Consider the following 20,459-nt stretch of genomic DNA (forward strand, 5'->3'; position numbering starts at 1 on the left):
GTAGGAGGAGTAAGGAAGTCAGAACACCAGAGTTGATTGGTGAAAGAAAGAATTTCATGGATAAGGACCTTCGTGTGTCTATAGACACAATAAGTGCACAGTTTGATGTCAGTGTGGGAACTGTACACACAATTATTCACGAGAAACTGAAGATGTGGAAGATTTGTGAACGCACCAGTCCACAACTCCATCTTTGTCACAGACTATTTGACCAAAATGGACATCAAGGCAATTCCTTACCCTTCCTATAGTCCAGACCTCGCTCCCTTAATAAAAACCTTAGCTGTCATTATGAAACAAAAGAGGCTGTGATAAGAGTCATTGGCATGCTGACACAAGAGGACTTCCATGGGGACCTTCCAGAAGTTGTTGGAACGTACAAGTGTATTGCAGTCGGAGGAGATTACTTTGAAGGAGACTAGAGTTTCATGTGCATACTATCAATAAAAGTGCGAATGCGAAAAAAGTCTCGAAACTTATTGAAGGCACCTCGTAACTCGTCCGTTACTTCACACGTAAGTACGTCATCAGCGTCCAGCATCTTAACAACTCGTACAAAACTCTGCGGACAATGTTTTTAAGACAAAAATGAAAAGCAATGAATTCAGTGTGGAACCCCATAGATTTTAGTTTTACTGGTCGTTTAAAATCCTTATTAGGACGAGCCATGGAAAAATATGTTTTAAACAAAAAGAAACAAAAACAAAGAATCATTATTGGCATCGGAAAATAGACACAAATTTTTCCGATTCTGATTTTTTTTTTTTTTCATTCCTGATTCTGATTCATCGTCCCAACACTGCCAGATATATTTTGTTCATGTCCAAGTTCCCATCCATCCCATCATCTTATATTTCTTGCACACAAACTGATTAGCATCTTTCAACCTACTAGTTTAATGTTGTCCGTGGACCAATACATGTTGTGTTCAGTACAGAACCCCAATGCACTTCTACAGATTATTCCTTTGGTCGACAATGGTAACGCTCTGCTGGTTAATAATGACAGGAATTCACAAAACTTATTTCATCCATTCCTAACTGTTGCAATCACACAAGCACCTGCTCCATCCTGTGCTCAAATCATATCACAAAGATAGCAATATCTTCATCACATCCAAATATATTTTCTCCACATCTGAGTTCTCATCCGCCATAGTTACAACATAACCAGTCCAACAGTTGTGTGGTTGCAAGCATTACTTCTATGCAAAAGAGGTAATGCTATGTTGGTTAGTAATGACAGAAATTTCCTGAATTTCCTTTATCCATTTCTAATTCTTGCAGTTACACTAGCACCTTCTCCTCCCTGTGTTCCAAAGTTATCACCAAGGTAACAAAACTTCAACATCTTCATCACATCCAAATATATTTTCTCCACATCTTAGTTCTCATCCATCTTCATCATCTTACACAAAAACTAATTATCACTTTCTCAACCTACTGGTACTTCCACTGCAATTCTTGTGTATGAAAAAATTTCAATTGCACTCAATTCCATTTCCATAAACCGAACAGAGGAACTTTCTAACACTACAAACACTGATCAGCACTTTGGTCGTGGTGGCATTCACTTTTTAAACCTTGAATTTCCAATAATATTTCTCCAAGTCCTTAACTTAATGTCAGGGGAGATAATTCATGCTTTTAAAACATTCAAAGATTTATCTCCCTTTCATGAGGTTTTCTTTTGTTCTCAATTTTTCTTTTTTTTTATTACAAACAATTATACTCACTTTTTTTTTTTTGCTATCCAAAATTAATAATGGAAAAAGTTCTTTCAATTACTCCCAATCCTTGCAATCACACTAGCACCTGCTCCACCCAGTGCTCCAATGGTATCACTAAGGCAACAACACTCGTAACCTCAACAGCTTCCCCATCTCGATATACTTTCTCGACATCAGTTTCTCATCCATGGATCTCTTCTCAATATCATTTTAACACGCATATGATATTTCGGAAACATTTCCTTCGTCAGACGTGTGTTCAACTTTAACATGCATATGAAAGCTATTGAACACAAACAGGGTAGGGAAACTTTCCAACTTGACAACCACTGACCGTCAATTTGGTCTCACTATAACATTCACTTTCAAACGTTTACTTCGCATAAGATTTCTCCGAACAAATAATTCATCCATCGTTTCACAGCATCCAGCATCTCTTCTGGATAACTCATGCAAAACTCCTTGAGGAATATTTCTAAGACACAAATACAAACAATAAAGAATTCTGATCAACTCCTACTTTAACACTAAATCTAAATGTGCTAATTCTAACACGACTTTGATCATTTTTGTTTAAGTCTTTGTAATTATCTCCCCTGCCAACGTATTAATTCTTTTTAGTAACCTTAGTTCTAATTGTAGCTTTGTCAACATCCGAGTTCTCATCCATCTTCATCGTCTCACATCTGTTGCACGTACACTGCTTATCCTTTTTCAACCTGCCAGGAATTCCATGATGCTTCGTGTGTGCCTAGCGCTTACAAAAATTGAATTGCATCGAATTCCTTTTTCCATAAATCGAGGAACTTTCCTCTTTCGGGGAATCTTTTCAACAATCATCTTTTTGGTCTTGGCAACATTCACCTTCAGACTCTTTTACTTTCTATAGCATTCCTCAAAGTCTTTAATTTAAGCAGACCTTCCATTGTTGTTAGGGTTAGGTAGGTCTTTTCTTGTTTTACAAACAAGTACTAAGTCGTCGGCATACAGCATCTTTTTTCGGACAACCCCACACACAACTCCCTGAACAATGATTCTAAGACACAAATAAAAAGCAACAAACTCAGTACAGAACAGTAACATACTTTAACAATAAATTTATCACTAAATGTGCTGTTAATTTGGTACTTGCACAGTTTAATCAAGACATAAAAAAATGAAAATATTGAAAAAAGGTTATATTGTACGTATCCGTTTTGAACTGAAGCTCTCCAAAAAAAATTTCACTTTTTGTTGATTTTTTTTTTTTTTTGCAATGTTACGATTTTGTTACACTTGTTCTGAGTATAATACATTTTGTGGAGGTGATGGAGTTAGAAACATGGATGAGGTTCAACAGGGCTGTGCAGAGACCCATACTGGGGTGTCAAACCTGAGTATACTTGTCTCTCCATCCCAGTTAACTAGAGTAAGTTTACTAAGAGTATGGAAGGTTTTATGCGGGAGGTATTGCATGATTTGTTAAGGAATTTTATGAGGTCTACAACTGTTGAGTGGAACCATGGATTCATCATGCATCACATGCTGGTGGATAGGAGTAGTAGTTAACAAAAGTATTCAAGTCATGGTGATTTGGTAGAAAACATGATATGTATGAAATGCTGAATGTGGACAAATGAGTTATTTTTATACTTGTGAACCTATGCTCGCCCTACAGCAGTTGCCAATATGTAAGAAAGGCCAGAAAGAGATGGAAGAAAGGAAATCAACAGCACACAACATTGAGGTCAGCAATGTTGTCGAGCAGTGGACCACAATACAATTTTTTATTATTATTAGTTTCAAATCCATTGTTATTAAATGTTGCTAAATTATTGAGAATTGTTCATTTATTTTTTTGTTTTTGTTTTTTTTACAGCGGAAAAAGACGTTCTTATGACAGCACGTTGAAGGTAGACATCTTTGAATTTTTTTATAATTTTTGTTTGGATTTTTAGAACACGCCAGATAACTCAGTTTAAAGCGCCAACACTCCCTCCCCATCTTTAATAATAGCTTTTCTTCCTAAAAATCAAACCTTTTGTTCGGTATAATGAAAAATTGTTTGATTTTTTTTTTTTTGCTGTAAAAAAAAAAATAAATAAATAAATAAAAAAAATAAATAAAAAAAAAATACTTGATGAAACGTAGAATTTAAACTTTTTTTTCAATATTTTCATTTTTTAATGTCTTGATTAAACTGAACAAGTCCCATTAATTCTAACACGACTTTGATAATTTTTGTTTGACCAATCTTCACGTTTAAGTCTCTGTAATTATCTCCCCTGCCAACTCATTACTTAGTATTCTAATTATAATTCAATCATTTGTTCCTAGTTTATATAAAGATCACCAGACTTCTGACATTCTATCAAAACTTTTCTCCAAAGACGAAATAGAGTTTCTTCTTCTCATCAACACATTTCTCTTGCATTTGTCGCAGAATAAATATAACCCCTCTTCCAGGCAACTCATATGTAACCTCTTCTAAGATACTCTTTAATAATCAGTACTCCTGATTACTACTGGCTAAGGGTCCAAAAGTGAGTGATCATTTTTACATTAAATGTTAAAAATGCGAAACATAATACCAGTTTTAATAGTTAATTGATCCTGATTTTGTGGATGTCTTTCGGAATATGACCATGATCTAAAAATTTCACTTCTCAATATTTTGGATTTCCGACAAATGAATTTTCTTTCCAATTTTTTCTTTTTGTTTTTAGATTCCTGAAAAACGTCGCTAAAAAGAAGAGATCTACCTCAACAGATTATCAAACTAATCTATCTCTGCCCAGGTCTTTATTTATCTCTCTTCCTCTCAAGTCCATCCTTATAATTTCTTCACAGGACAGGAAAGATCTGCATCCTAAATTCTATCGTCGTCATCATTATCATCATCGTCGTCGTCAAACATAGGGATCTTTCTCCTGGATCCCCAAAAATCAACAGAGATTAGGGCATCCTTGTAATGATCTGGTCCCTGTTGATTTTGTGGTGGAGGTTTAGTTCTGTGCAGTTCTAGGAGGTCCACCCTCCCTAGGCATTGCCTTCTCTCTTTGAGAAGGGGCTAGCTTATTGCTAATCTCCTGAGGCGCCGTTACCGGGAATCGCCGACGGAGCTGCCCAGGTACTTTTTGTAGGTTAGAGTGCCCCTCCTCGAAGGCGCTGACTTCTCAATCCCATGTTCCGTCCCTGCAGTGGGAAAAAACTAAAGAAAATCCCAACCCAACCTGATGTGGTCATGCTTTAACATAAAAGCTGTCACTAAATGTGCCGATAATTTTCACGTGACTTTGAGCAAAATTATCGGCATTAGGTTTTAAATAAGAAAAAAATATAAAAATGCATACGTATATATAGCTTGAAAAATTCTTTATTTTTTTTTTTTCATTTAAAAAAAAAATTTTTTACAACAATAAAAAGTAAAATTTTAAAATGACATTTAAATGGCGGAAATCTTTTTTTTTTTTTTTTCTTTTTCAATTTATTAAAAATTTGTTTCACAATGGAGCAATATTGCACATGGGTGAGGTATAATTGTGTTATGAAATGGAATTTTCCACATGAAGTTAGAGCATGCAGAAATATGGAAAATTCCATGAGAAGTTAAAGACTGTAATTAAGGCTACGTCTACAGAATGTTGCATCATTGTTTTTTTGTATACTTAGAACAACATCCACCCTTGTCATAATGTTTTTCTTTTTGTTAAAAATCTTTGTAAAAAGATAATAAATAAATAACGTTGTAAATTTTAATGAGAAAAAAAATAACATCGATTTTATTTTATGCAGATTTATTATTCTTTAATATCAAAAAAAAAAATTTTTTTTAAAGATTAAAAAAATTTAAAACATCATACCAGTCTATCTAAATAAAAATTGATTACTTTTTTTTTTCAGGCTTAAAAAAAAAAAAAAAAAATAGATGAGATTTTATTTTTGACATATATCTTTTGAAGTTTGCCAAAACTAAGCTCTCAATGTATTTTCAATATTCTCCCTTAAGCCTGAAAAAAAAAATCCTTTTAATATTTTCCTGCAGCAGAAAAAAAAGTTTATTTTAAAAAAAAAAAAAAAAAAAAAGTGCCACTTCTTATTTATGTTTTTCATGCTTAAAAAAAAATTGAGTTTATTATTTGACAAATATCTTTTGAGGTTTTGCCAAAATATAAGCTCTCAATTTTTTTTTTATATATATATATATATCCTTCACTACCTAAGCATAAAAAAATTCTTTAATATTCCGCAACATCAGAAAAAAAAAAGTTTATTTTTATAAAAATATGTTTAACAAAAAAAAAAAAAAATCATCCAGTCCATCTAAATTTAAATTAATAGCTTTTTATTTATTTTTTCAGGCGAAAGGAAAAAAAAAAAGAAAAATTGGAGTTTATTTTCTGACAAATATCTTTTGAGGTTTGGGGTTAGGGTTAGGGTTTAGCCAAAAATAAAGTCAACTTTTTTTTATATGTTCCCCTCCCCAAGTATTAAAAAAAGAATTCTTTAAATATTCCCCAACATCAGAAAAAAAAGTTTATTTTTATAAAAATATGTTTAACAAAAAAACAAAAAAAAACAAAAACATCATGCCAGTCCATCTAAATAAAAATTAATCGCTTCTTATTTATGTTTTTCATGCTTTAAAAAAATTGACCTTATTTTTTGACAAATATCTTTTGAAGTTTTGCCAAAAATAAGCTCTCAATTTTTTTTATATACCCCACCCCACATAAGTATGGAAAAAAATTCTTTTAATATTTTTCTACAGCGGAAAAAAGTTTATTTTTTAGAAAAAATGCTTTCCAGACTTTAAAAATTTGAGAGTTTATTTTTCGACAAATATCTTTGGAGGTTTTGCCAAAAATCAGTGATTGTCATAGGTTGCTCGGATGACACGCCTAGAAAAGCAGCAGGAACAGTTGTCATGCACAGTTATAGATTTGTCGTGCCTAAATCAGTTGTACATAAATCGCTGCAGTGGGATAATTCTGCGCCTTGCACTATACAAGATATTTCCGTGCTATTTGTGTAAATTTAAATCAGTGCTTATTTAGAATGACATTTATGTAAGATGTCATATTCCAAAAATCATAGTGCTTGTTAAGATAGAGTCGACAGATCGTTTTTTTTAAACAATATGTGGTTTTAAACCAAAACAACAGTACTTGCTTAATTGTCATGTCGAAAATAGTAATATATCCAAAAATTATGAAAATTCATTGTGTAGAAAGTTATTTAAAGTTAAAAGTAATTTTTACGAAAAACTGGGGGAAATCGCATTCTTATCTCTCTTTTTGACACTTTAATGGCGCTCTTTTTTTTTTTTTTAAGTAATGGACTTTAATTTACTAAAAACACAATAGCAGTTGTTCTACTCTACGAATTTTCGTAATTTTTGGATTTACTATTTATGTTTATATTTGGAGCTGCTAGAAAGGACTTCTCCTGCCTCGATAGACTTTGTAGCCTCATAGATGTCCTTTGTGCTTCCCTGCAAACTCTTTCGCACAGAAGAGATGTAGCGAGTTTGTCTTTGCTTTATTGTTATTTTCATGGCAAGTGCTCGACTGAGCTTCAATCTATGCCCCCCCCTCATCAAACTTTCACAAGAAACACTCGTCTAGCTAAAAACGCTATCAATAATTTCCCCCACTCTTTATCTGTATCTAAACCTAAACGTAGATTCCATGAACAAAGCTTCTTTCTTAGAAGTGCACGCCTGTGGAATTGTCTTCCGTTTTCTTGCTTTCCAGCTGACTACAATATGGTTGTCTTCAAGTCCAATGTAAACAAGTTCTTGATAAGCCGTTCCCCTTAAGTTAACAAATTTACTGAATTTTCATTATTGACAATTACTATATTGTTCAATTGACTACTGTACACTCTTTAACCCTTATCCTCGAGTGGCCCGAGCCTTGATAAGTAGTGATGCCTATGTAAAAAAAAAGAAAAAAAAATATTTTACTATTTTCAACATGACAATTAACACTAAAAAAAATCAAATTTTCTGGGGCGTTTGGTTTTGCCCAGGCGTAAAATCCGCTTAGATATGATATTTTAATTTGCCCAGATTTTGTATATATTATTTCATGATTTCAAAATTTAAAAAAATGTACTTAGGTGCCATCAGCTAGAATCGAAACCGAAACTATAGCATTCAAAGCTGGTGACGTTACCACTGTCCCAACGTGACACGCGTGTGAATGGATTAAAAATTAAAAATAAACTAAGATGAATATACAAAATGTTTAACAATTTTGACTCATTTTTGACCCATTAAAAACTATTTTAACCAGCTAAAGACCTGTAAAAGAACGGCCCATAAAAATGCAATCACTTGAGGCCCCAGCACCGCTCTGCGACTTAGTTTCGGAGAAGATAGAGTTTGAAAATATGGGGACAGACAGACCAACATATAGCCGTTTATATATTAGATTTTTATCGGCCGTGATGAAGTAAATAACGGAGAGACAACTCATTTCAAACTATCTAGACTAAAAGCGATTTTAAAACTAAACTGTAATCAGTATAAGGCTGATTTTGGTCAAGATACTTCGAATTTAGTTGTCTTCCTCTTATTTTTTCATCATGGCAGATGAATACCCTAAAAATCGCTTAGTCGTAAAATTTTATTTCTTTTTTTTTTTTAGTTAAAATAATAATACTTAATTTACCTGATTTTTGGAATATGATATCGTTATTCTGTGATGAGTAATGTACTTCAAAGATTTTTTGGCATTTCTTTTTTTAATAAGTTTAATTCTAAATAAGCAACTTCTGATCCTTAATCATGGGCGACAAATTTCAACTCTGAACGTGCCATGATTATTAATTGCTTTAATACTTTCCTTGCGAAAATCCCAGGGCAACATCAGGCACCATTTTAGTTAAAAAATAAATATTCACGCCACAAATATCGTCATTGTTAAATGTCATTTTAAAACATTGCATCAAATATTTTATACAAAAATAAAACTTGCTTCTTGATTTCAAAACGTCTCAGCAGTTAACCAATAACAGCAGCAGCAGCTTTGATAACAAAAAACAGCAGCAGTAACTGTTGCAATAAAATGACAAAAAGTCCGGGAGAACCTTTTTTTTTTTTTTTTTTTTTTTTTTTTTACTTTAAGGTGACAAAGTAAGGGAGATAACTTATATTTTTTTATTGTTTTTTTGTTTTGTTTTTTTTAAAGATTTTTTTTCGTGCACCTACACTTGATGCCACTGTTCATTCCCAAGACACAATGGATACCCTCTATAAGGGCAGCTGTGTGTGTAATTGTGAGGCAAGGGTTGCGCAATCTCCAACCGCACCTCTCCTGAACCAGTACTGCTCGAGTCCAGCGGAAAGGAAAAGTGGTAGATGACTGGAAACAATGCCGAGATATAAGAGAGCACATACAGCACCTGGTATTCCTAAATGATCACCCATTTTAATCCTGACCAAGCTCAACATTGCTTAACTTGCACATGGATGAGGCATGATCATGCTACAAATCTGAATTTTACTTTGTAAAAAAATATCATTCACGTTGACGCAGCAGTTCCTGTCAGATCACCCAAGTTAAGCAACGTCAAGCTTGGTCAGTACTAACACGGGTGACCACTCGCAAATTCCCGGGTTGTTGTATGTGCAACTACATTAAAATAGTGAAATTTGAAAAATGAAAAAAAAAAAAAATTCAATTAAAAACAAAAAACAAATAACATCTGACTTTTTGTGCCAATTTAGACTAAAAACAATGATATCTACTTAATTGGCATGTTAAAATACTTAAATATTACCGCAGTAGTTAAAAAAAGAAAACACAAGTGTTCGATCTTTATCATAAAAAAAAAACATTGCCATATTTCTTTGGGAAGACATGACACAGTAACAAGGGAAGTAATTCAGTTATACTAAAAAACACGACAAAATGCACAACTTATTTTAAACAATAGTTACACGCTATTTACTTCCCCTTGGAATTCTGTGTTTTTTAGCAAACATTTTATTTTTTGCTAATTTTCATCAAAAAATGTTTTAATAATTTTTTTCCTACCTTATTGTTTTTCATAATTTTTGGATATGTTCATTACAGTAACATGACAATTCAGTAGACACCATTGGTTTGCCTTGAAATTTGATATTAAAAATTTCGAATTTCACCATTATAGCATACAAGAGCACTTTTAAGTCGAGTTACGCCTATAATTTTGACCTCCTTAGCAGCTATTTTTACAGGTTAAAAACCAAATCGAATTTGTTCCACAGGTCCAAGTCTCCTATACATCAAGTTTAAAGCCTGTAGACCAAAAAGTGACAGAGTATTTTGGAAGATACCATTCCTCAGACTGAACAGGTCATCTATATATATTATACATACACACACACATACACACACACACTAGAACCCTGGGATACGGCATTAATCTGTTCCGGGATTGGGATTGTAAAGTGAACTTGTCATATAGTTTGAAATTCAATATTAAAATTTCCAATTTTGTTGCAGCAAAAAATATAACCTAGAATACACTTGTGTTATTATGTAATAAAAATATTGTGGACGATATATTCACCCCTTAATTTCAACTAGACTTTTGTTTTGCTTGTACGAAAACTAGTGGAAAATAAAGTTCATATACAATCTTTTTCCAGGTATAATAGTTGAGATGAGTTATCTCCCTTAGTGATAATCTTAATAGTTTTGTTTAGCCAATCAGAGATCTCCATTTTTATTTCCATATTAATGGCTTTCTAAATAAAAAGGGATTCTTAACATAAGGAAGGGGGGGGCGTCAATTTTGAATTAAATGTCTGACAGTCTTTGCTTCGGCATTTTCTGACTGTATGCATAACCTGTCAGAAGATGGCTGATGTGAAGTTGTCAGAGGGTCCTAAACTAGATAAGTACTAGAGTCCCTGAGCTCGACTTCGAGAATCACCCCCCCCCCCTGCAAAAAATAAAAAAGGTCTAATTGCTAATATGTACTAACTAAACGCACCTTCAAAACAAGCCGAGCATGCAAGGTTCCCCTCCACAAGTGAAAAATATTTTCACCATCACTAATGTTTGTGTAAAATTTTTTAAAAATCCAAGGTGTGGTTATAGAGAACAGTGCAAAAAAAATGAACAGACGAATGATTTGGGGGCATTTTTATCTCTATAATGCCCCCTAGAGGGGCAGGCAGAGTTATGTTGAAAAATCCGTTCTGGCAACTATTTACTCTCACCATGACTAATGCTTGTGCAAAATTTTTACAAAAAACCCAAGATGTGATTATTGAGAAAAATGTAGACTGACGTATTGGAGTGAATTACTAGGTCCAATCCCTCCTTTATCATGGGATCAAAAAGCTGATTTTTACGCGTATTGAGATCGGTTTTGAATGAATATTATATTTAAAATTGTTGCCGAGTCATGTACGAAGTGATGTCACAGCAGGGAAAAGGAAGAAGTCTATAAAAAAAGAACATGTGCATGGACAGAGGTGCATGTTCGAAATGATGTTTTAGAGGACAGAGGTCAGAGAGAAAGAGCACGATTACATTTTTATTTGGGAATGTACCAGGAAATAAATATGGGTTCTAAGTGTCTACATGGCAAACGCATGTACGACATTACAGTGTTCGCTAAAAACGGGCCCGAATAAAAATCACACATCGACACTGACCTTAACAACAACAACACTAAAAATACAATTGGAATTTAATATTTTTCATTTGGACATTTAGAATGCCCTTATGTCATTGCGTAATGTAAACCTTTCATCTTGACTTTTGTTTTGCTTGTCCGAAAACTACTAGAAAACAAAAGTTCATATCCAACCTTCTGTAGGTCTAATACTGGAGTTATTTCCTTTACTTTGCCACCCTAAAGTGAAAAAAAAAATAAAAGGTACAAAACCCGACACTTACTTTTCTTCCGCTCCGTACAGGTGATTTGATTTTATGTAATCGATCACAGGTTCAGGAAGGAGATACTTGACGCTCTCGCTCCGTTTCAAAGCACGCCTGTCGGGGGTGAAAAAAAAAAAAAAATTCTTGAGTTAATTTTTGGTTTTTAAATAATACCAATAATAATAATTATTGTTATTATTATTGTTATTATCATTATTGTTGTTGTTAGTATTATTGTTATTTTTATTATTATCTAAATATTAATTTACTTGTCCATACGTCCAGTGTCATAGAAACATCATTCTAAACATTAATTAATGAGAAACGAATTACCTCCCTTTATAGCTCATGGAACTGAAGTTTATATATATATATATATATATATATATGATTAGTTTTTTTTGGAAAAAGAATTCCAGCAGAGTGCTCAATTAAAAGGAAAATCCAAATTTTAAGAGCGTACTTATATTTAAGTATATAATGAGGTTGATACGAGTGCTCAATAGGGAAGTAGAGCAAGTTACATTTTCAATTTGTCTTTAGATAAGCAGTAATTTCTTGCTACACGGTCATGAGCATGTTTCGGTCTTTTAGTATTTAGCAACTAGAGACCTCTTCAGGCGACAATGATTTTTTTACGAAAGCGGATTTCCCAATCTATGATGAATCTGTGATTGAGAATTCCGCTTTCGTAAATAAGCATTGTCGCCTGAAGAGGTCTCGAATATTGGCTGAAGAGAGCTTGATAAGGATACCTTAAACGGGCCTTATTATCGGGCTTGAAACCGACGGTACCAATGATCTGTCTCAACTAACAACTTTCTGTACACAAAATATAAATTATATATATATATATATATATATAAATAATTTTCAATTTGTCTTTACATAATCAGTAATTTGTTGCTACACAGTCATGAGCATGTTTCGGTCTTCTAGTGTTTAGCAACTAGAGACCTCTTCAGGCGACAATGCTTATTTACGAAAGCGGAATTCTCAATCACAGATTCATCATAGATTGGGAAATCCGCTTTCGTAAAAAAATCATTGTCGCCTGAAGAGGTCTCTAGTTGCTAAATACTAAAAGACCGAAACATGCTCATGACCGTGTAGCAAAAAATTACTGCTTATCTAAAGACAAATTGAAAATGTAACTTGCTCTACTTCCCTATTGAGCACTCGTATTAACCTCGTTATATTTCATTGGTTACCCTACTTTTGAAAAATAACCTCAAATTATATATATATATATATATATATATATATGGTTGGTTGGTTGGTTGCTTTTGTTTTACGGCATATCAACCCTTTTCAGGTTATTTAATGCCGAATCCAGTGATTTTGAAGAAAATTTTTTTAATAGAGTAATTTTTTTCGGGACAAGATCAAAATGTGGTATCTGTTCTTCAGACGCTGCACTTCAATTTCTTGTTTTCTCTCAGTGGAGGAGAAATCTTTCACGACTGAGAATTTTTATTTTTGTTCCTTTTCTCCACATTAAAAAACGACCCTGGTGTCTAACTCTGTCCTGTGGGAAGGCATTGTAAATAGGAACCCATAGTTGGTACCTAACAGGTACTATTACTCCGGATGAGAGTGGACCTAGGAGCAATGGCAATTAAAGGGTGGCTCCACACTCCCCAAAGCCCGCATGCTGAGGCCTCACCATCAGATATAGTTTAAGGTCATATCCAGGACCATATATATATATATATATATATATATTTTTTTTTTGTCATAAGTTTTGATTTCGGTTTCGATTCAAGCTGATGTACCCAAATCATATAATTATATATTTTTTTATTTTTGAAATTGCAACTTTATAATACAGAAATATCGATAGAACATTAACTCTATAATAATATATACGAAATCTGCGAGAATTAAAATATATTTAAGCATACTTTACGACTGGGCTGCGTCTGGCGTCCCGGCTAGCATAAATAAATACTTTTGCAGATTTAACAAAAGAGCTACAATAATGTCAACATCTACAGAATGCCAATATCAATATATTACATACAAATGAGTTAATTGCTAGTTATTATTATTATGTTTTCATGTCTCTATGTAAAAGGGGATATAATATTTTATACATTAATTTTCTGTATTTACTTCAACAGTGCTCAATATATGGGTAGAGCTAGGTAGTAAGGCATGACAAGTGAAGCATGCATGGTCCCCCGTGAGTTCACAATAAACGAGGCATAAAAAAAATGACTAAATTCAGCACCACCACCCCCCATTTAACCCCAAAAATCCCCAAGGGGGACGTCAAATCCTGGTGAAAATGAAAAACGGTGCAGTTTTAGGCCTTAACATATGTAAATTTGTGTTCTGCATCATGCAAAAAAAAGAAATGACTAAGTTCATCATTTTGCCCCCCCCCCATTTAGTCCCAAAAGTCCACAAGGCCTTATCATATTTAAATTTGAGTTCAGCACCATCCAAAACTGCTAAATAGACACACACAGAAATTTTTGGACAAATATGGTAAAATAGTCCTAAAAATGGAGTGTTTTTATTAGCCCTAAAAGAGCCCCTGGGGCACACCCAAGAGTTATCGCGAAGTAAAGACAAACAAAATTATATAGAAATCAGTTACAACTTTTCAGAAAGTTTATAAAAATCCAAGCCATCACTTTCTTTTTAATAAGCACAAAAGTGTCAATTTTAGCCATTTTAACCTAAAAGGCATCCCTAGAGAGACAACCGGAGTTTTCCCCGGAAAATCCATTTTGTTACTTTTTTACTCATATCATGTTTAATGTTTGTGCAAAATTTCAAAAAATTCCAAGGCGTAGTTATTGAGAAAAGTGTGGACAGACGAACGGACAAGGGTGAATTTACCGTTCCGCCCTCCTTTTTTCTCAGAGGACCAAAAATATATTGATGGCAATTAGGCTAAATAGAGGCTTCTGCATTTCGTCCCTGCTAAAATGCAGGGTGGCCCACTTAAAAGTTATCCAATCTTTCTAATCTTTCTCTAATCAAATTTTTTTCAGATTAAGCGGCCCACTTAAAAGTAGCCCGATCTCTCTAATCTTTTTGTTTAACGACCGACTGACACCACAAGACAAAATGCAATTCTTTTTTACAACAAGATGGCGCTACATGCCACACGTCTCACAGATCACAGACACGAGTTCATGATATTTACGGAAAAGAGAACAATAAGCAAAGAATTCCTCAGACTTGTCATCATGTGATTTTTATCTTTGGGGGACTTTAAACCAAAAAGCTTATGAACAATAATCCTCACAATCTAGATCAACTAAAGGAGAACATTACTAACGCTATCAGGAGAATCACCAGAGAAGATCAACAGGCAGTATCTGCAAACGTTGTTAAACGTTACCAGAAATGCATAGATGTCAACGGGAACACTTCCAGCATCTTTTATAACACTACAGGTAATTTAAACGATAAAAGAATGTTCCTCCTCTCTACTACATTTTCTGGGCTACTTTTAAGTGGGCCAATCTGTACATGAAATGAGTGTTAATGTTTTTATTTATATATACACATATGTTTAGTCTAGCTAGTTAACCAATCAGATTCTTTGTTGCTTCCTCTCACAGGTTAATGTTTCCATTATCCAAGGGTAATGTTTCTCTCAAACAAAAGTTTGGTGACTCGTACTTCCTCTACTTTTGACCTGTTTTAAACAGAAGTGTTTTTTATAAAAAAAAATCTGTTGGATTAAAAAGCGAATTTTTTTAAAAATTTGCTTGAAGTACATTTTTTTTTTGTTTTTTTTTTGTTTTTTTTTTTGTGCATTGTTTCTATTTACTTGCCTCCCCACGAGGGCAGAGTTAGACACAAGGTCAGTTTTTAATGTGGGGAAAAAATCCAGCTCCCCATAAAGGGGCACTCTGGATAGGAAGAAAAATTAAAATTGTTTCAGTCATGACGGATTTCTCCTCCACTAACCGAGGACAGAAAAGGTGGAGTGCAGCATCAGAACAGATACTACACTTTGATTTTGGCCCGAAGTAAAATTTATTTTGTATCTACAGTTGTTTGCTATTTTTATTATATCCTTAGCTTCTTACATGAAAAGGCTTCATATTGTGTCTACAATAGTGCTCAAAATATGAGTAGAACCAGGTAGTAAGGTATAAAAATATATTAATGGCAATTAAGCTACACAGAGGCTTCTGCATTTCATTCTACCTTGTTTGGAACGATTTAAAAAAAAAAAAAAAGTTTCTTGTTAATCGCTTGAGGCATCGAATACCAGGCATCTTTTGTAGGCCAGAGAGCTTTACCTCGTGTGCTGGCTTTTCAATCCTTACCTCCCGACCTTGAATCACATATTGCTGCAATGGAAAGTAAGTAAATACTTTAAAAACAACCGTCACAACACTCACCGTATCTTTGTTGAACTGATATCGTTGTATATCCATTCGTTTACGATCATTATGTTGTTCTGGAAAAAAAAAAAAATTATGATAAACCAGAACAATATTTATATATATACTAGCATTTCAGCCCGGCGTTGCCCGGGTGTTTGGAGGTGTATGTTGAGCAAGAAAAAAAAAAAGATCAATTTTTTTAAGTTTGACCCCTATTATGACCCTTTAACATTTATTCTTTTGGGCTCAAATCAAGTTATTAAGTTAGATCCATGTCCAAGGAACCTATATCTAAAATTTCAAGTGTTTAGACCCAAAATTGGCGGAGGAGTTTGGTAGAGTTTTCAAAGGTAGAATCGTTGAACTTTGACCCCTTAACAGCCAAATTTCTGGCCGAAAACCGATTACAAAGATTTTTCCAAATCTCAGTACCCTGTATATCAAATTTCGAGTCTGTAGACTGAAAATTGACAGAGTTATTGCGTTCACTTATATATATATATATATATATATTAGATTTGCGGTCTGTTATCCTCATCTTCATAGTTGTTGTTGTTCTACCCCATTTCAGGATTGAAACTATCTTCAGATAATTCTCACCTGGAACCGTAGAGATTCAACGCTCTATCCCCTACATGGGCCCAGAAGGTTGGATGTTTTTTATCTTATAAATTCAAGTTTTTGTTCATATTTGGTCTTCCATTGTCGGGTCCATAGCGAATGGTATTATCTATTATTTTTTTTTTTTTATTTATTTATTTGCGGACTGCTATCCTAAGATGAGGATAACAGTCCTCAAATAAATGAATATACAAATTACTAATCTCAAAGGATTCCAACAACAAAAAAATAAAATAATATACAAAACCAGAAGAATCCCCACCCCGTAAACAAAAACCAGAAGAATCCCCACCCCGTAAACAAAAATAGAAGAATCCCCACCCCGTAAACAAAAATAGAAGAATACCTATCTCAGGACATAAAATTAATTCCATGAATAAAACAGTTTTGCACCAATTTTATTTCCTCCGACAAAGATTAAAATCCAAAAAACGTAATGCCTCCTATTTTTCTCCATTTGTATGAATCAGCAGGTTATTACAAATTATATCGTTATGATGACTGAACTTATGCATTCATGACTTTAAATTTTCATCTCTCTGTTGTAAATATTTTGTTATTTTAGAAATAATATCTTTGAGCGTTTTGTTTGATAATTTTTAGTGTTTTTTAAATTTGTTTATTCTACTTTCAACTAAAAACTAAACACAAAATGTCAGAAGTACAGCGTTAACCTTTTCCCAATATCAAGCCTTATACAACTTATACAGGGTAACCCTTATACGACTTATACAGGGTATACAAGCCTTATACGACTTATACAGGGTATACAAGCCTTATACGACTTATACAGGGTAACCCACAAAAAAAACGGGCCCCAACTCTCATTTCTTAATGTTTTGTCCGAATGAAATGAAACTTTGGTCATAACTAGTTTATTATATTCAAAACATCACATAAAAACACTAGGGTCTTTGGCCTTTTTTTCTCCGTTCTACAGCATATGTTCTAGATGGCCTCCATTTAGCTTTTGTGTTTTTGGGGCGGACACCCTGTACATCTGAAGAAAGTTGGAGGTTACATTTGCCGAAACATTGCGCAAACAACACTCAAGTTCTACAGTCTTGAATTTTTAGATAAGGAATCATTGTATTATTTGGATTGATCGGATTAACGTTCTCATCTTGAGTGTTATTTGCACAACGTTTCAGTCGATGTAACCTTCGACCTTCCTTACGTGTATAAGTCGCTATATTTGATAAAGAAAAGGGAGGATTTAACTCTAGACATCCGTGGTTTTATATTTAGGTTAAGTTCAAAATAAATTCACAAAAAAATCATAAAGTCAATAAACGGTTTTACTAAATTATATGACCAAAATTATTCCCGATCATTGTATGACTGAGGGCTCCTACTGTTTGTCATATAGAAACAACGTGTAAAGTTGCTTGAATCAGCAGGAGCTGAAACGGACAATTTAGTCCTGCTGGATTTTGATTGTACATAATGGGGTTGACTAAAATTGTATGACTAATTATGTACGATTTTTTGCTTCTGCCACTGTTTTACTATTAAAGCAACTTTTACACGAACTTGCAACCAGGTTGTCAGCGCAAAATATTGTAAAAATCTGTTGCATTATTAAAATAAACTGGCACACTGGGTTGAAAAAAAAAAATTGTCAATCTTTAAGAATTTGCCAAAAATAATTGCGACTATGACTAAGTCCTTTTATTGTTTATTTTAATAACATTTTTTTCACTGACGAACTTAGTATATCGCTCGTGTAAGAGGAAATATTTGATAAAAATTGGGAGTTTTCTTTTAGAAAATATCTTTTTACGTATGGACTTAAAAAGATATTTGTTAAAAAAATAACCTCTCGAAATTTATGAGTAAATTCGTTTTACTGTTTATCACAAGATTGTCTTACGATATTTTACACTGACGGACCCAGTCGATCGCCTGTGTCGAAATTGCTTTAATCAGCAGCAGTGGCAATTGCCCGTACAATGATCGTACATCATTTTTAGTCGTACATATTTAGTAAAACCCAGTCAACAAAAAATATCAAGTAAAAACACGGGACATGGGTGGGGGTGGGGGTGGAGATTTCTGAATTATTTATAACAAAATGGCGGGGGGGGGGGGAGTTTAATTTGAGCCATTTACCAATTATAAGTTCTTAAAGCCCTTAAATTTACAGAAACTAAAGTTGCCGATGGAACATAATTGTCAGTTTCTTATGTGGGGATAATCCAGCTCCCCAAAAAGGGGCACTCTGGATAGGAACAAAAATGAAAATTCCCTCAACCTAGAAAAATTTCTCCTCCGCTGATCGAGGTCAGAAAAGATGAAGTGTAGTATCAGAACAGATACCACACTTTACTCCTAGCCAAAAGGCCAGGAGTTAATAAGGTTTATAGATTGTCAGTTGAATGATGAAGAATATTACAAGAGGATTTTTAATACTAGTGAGGCACCACTTATCAAGGCCAAATGCCACTCGAGGATAAGTGTTAATGAGACGGATAGATTGTCAGTTGAATGATGAAGAATATTATGAGAGGATTTTTTTATACTAATGAGTCACCACTTATCAAACCCAAAAGCCACTCGAGGATAAGTGTTAATGAGATGGATAGATTGTCAGTTGAATGATGAAGAATATTATGAGAGGATTGAAAATGATGAATGAAATGAATAAAATTTAATGACTTACAAGGACAGTTTATAACAAATGTTTATTGACATAATATTTGAAAAGACAACTATGTTGTAGTTAACAAAGAAGCAAGCCTATGGTGGTTGTGTGTTTCATAGATAGGTTCTTGGAAAAAAAAAAAACTTTTCATGGAAATTCGAAAATCCACCGAGGATTAAGATTAATGAAATAGATTGACATTTGGGTGTTTTTACATTTATGGACACACAATTTCAACAAAATTACTTGGGTGTGCTCAGATGGGAAGACCGGAAATGACCAGGCGAACCTTATTAAAACAAAAAAAATTGTTACAACCCCCAATCCTCGCCCTCCCCATGTGATGACAACTGAAATTCATCGATAATATAAATCTCACCTGTCTGTATGTATGTTTGTATGTCTGCCTAAAACTTTTGACAATGGCAACAGATTTTCACGAGATCGGTATCATTTTGAAGCTCGACCCTTCGGACGACAAATATTATAAAATTGGCTAAAAACAATTCCTTCACCCTCAACAGGGCACTTTTCTACAGGGAGGAGTCGCTTTTAGGGCCGATATTTTCAAAAATCATCCCTTCTTTTCGATTGACTAGCCCTAATTTAAACCTTTGCCACTTCCAGTTTGGTAATGGGCGCAACAGCAAAAACGTCACTTTCTTTTCACTTCTTTTCCTCCTTCGTGGTGTGGGTTCAAGCCTGCTTTCCTACTACCACTTTTTTTTTTTTTTTTTTGCTCAATACAGCTCCAAAAACTTGGCCAATGCCGGGTACCCAGACTAGTTAAATAATACATTTGAAAAAAAAAACTTTCTAATATTCAGAAAACTGCTTGTCAACCATTTCCAGTTCTTCCCATCATTTGCTGGGCACACCTAAGTAACTTTGTGGAAATCGCGTGTTGATAAATGCAGAAGTACCGACATTAGTAGTCCGCAGAGAATAAGACCAGTGGTAACATGTTCCATAGATAGATTATTGGAAACAAACTCTGTTCATGGAAATTCAATAATTTTATTACTTACTTGATATTCTGTAAGGACATCAGATTCGTAAATAAACTTGTATGGATCGGAACCGGCTCGTGTGATACAGACCAGACCAAAATTCCGTACAATTTCCTCGATCTGAAATTGAAAACAAAAAATTTAATAAATATTAGCAGGGTTACCCAACGTTGGCCAGAGCAAAAGTGTAATTGATTTCTGTTAAAACTTTGATCTCTTTACCTATCTCTATTC

At 33.8% G+C, this 20,459-nt stretch overlaps 1 protein-coding gene across 2 annotated transcripts in view; it reads right to left on the reverse strand.

The window, feature by feature from the left end:
* Positions 1–20,459, reverse strand: part of LOC145267020 (nicotinamide/nicotinic acid mononucleotide adenylyltransferase 1-like) — a 74,301-nt gene that overhangs the window by 13,683 nt on the left and 40,159 nt on the right. For both annotated transcript variants that reach the window (XM_080122938.1, XM_080122937.1), the window contains exons 6-8: positions 20,244–20,345; positions 15,966–16,024; positions 11,611–11,706 (exon numbers count right to left, since the gene is read on the reverse strand). In XM_080122938.1, the coding sequence (XP_079979064.1) occupies positions 11,611–11,706; positions 15,966–16,024; positions 20,244–20,345 (257 nt within the window). The remainder of the gene's footprint in view (positions 1–11,610; positions 11,707–15,965; positions 16,025–20,243; positions 20,346–20,459) is intronic.

This window comes from Euprymna scolopes, chromosome 42, assembly GCF_053919585.1.
Source record: "Euprymna scolopes isolate OS-2025 chromosome 42, ASM5391958v1, whole genome shotgun sequence".
In the NCBI taxonomy this organism is placed as follows: Eukaryota; Metazoa; Mollusca; class Cephalopoda; order Sepiida; family Sepiolidae; genus Euprymna; species Euprymna scolopes.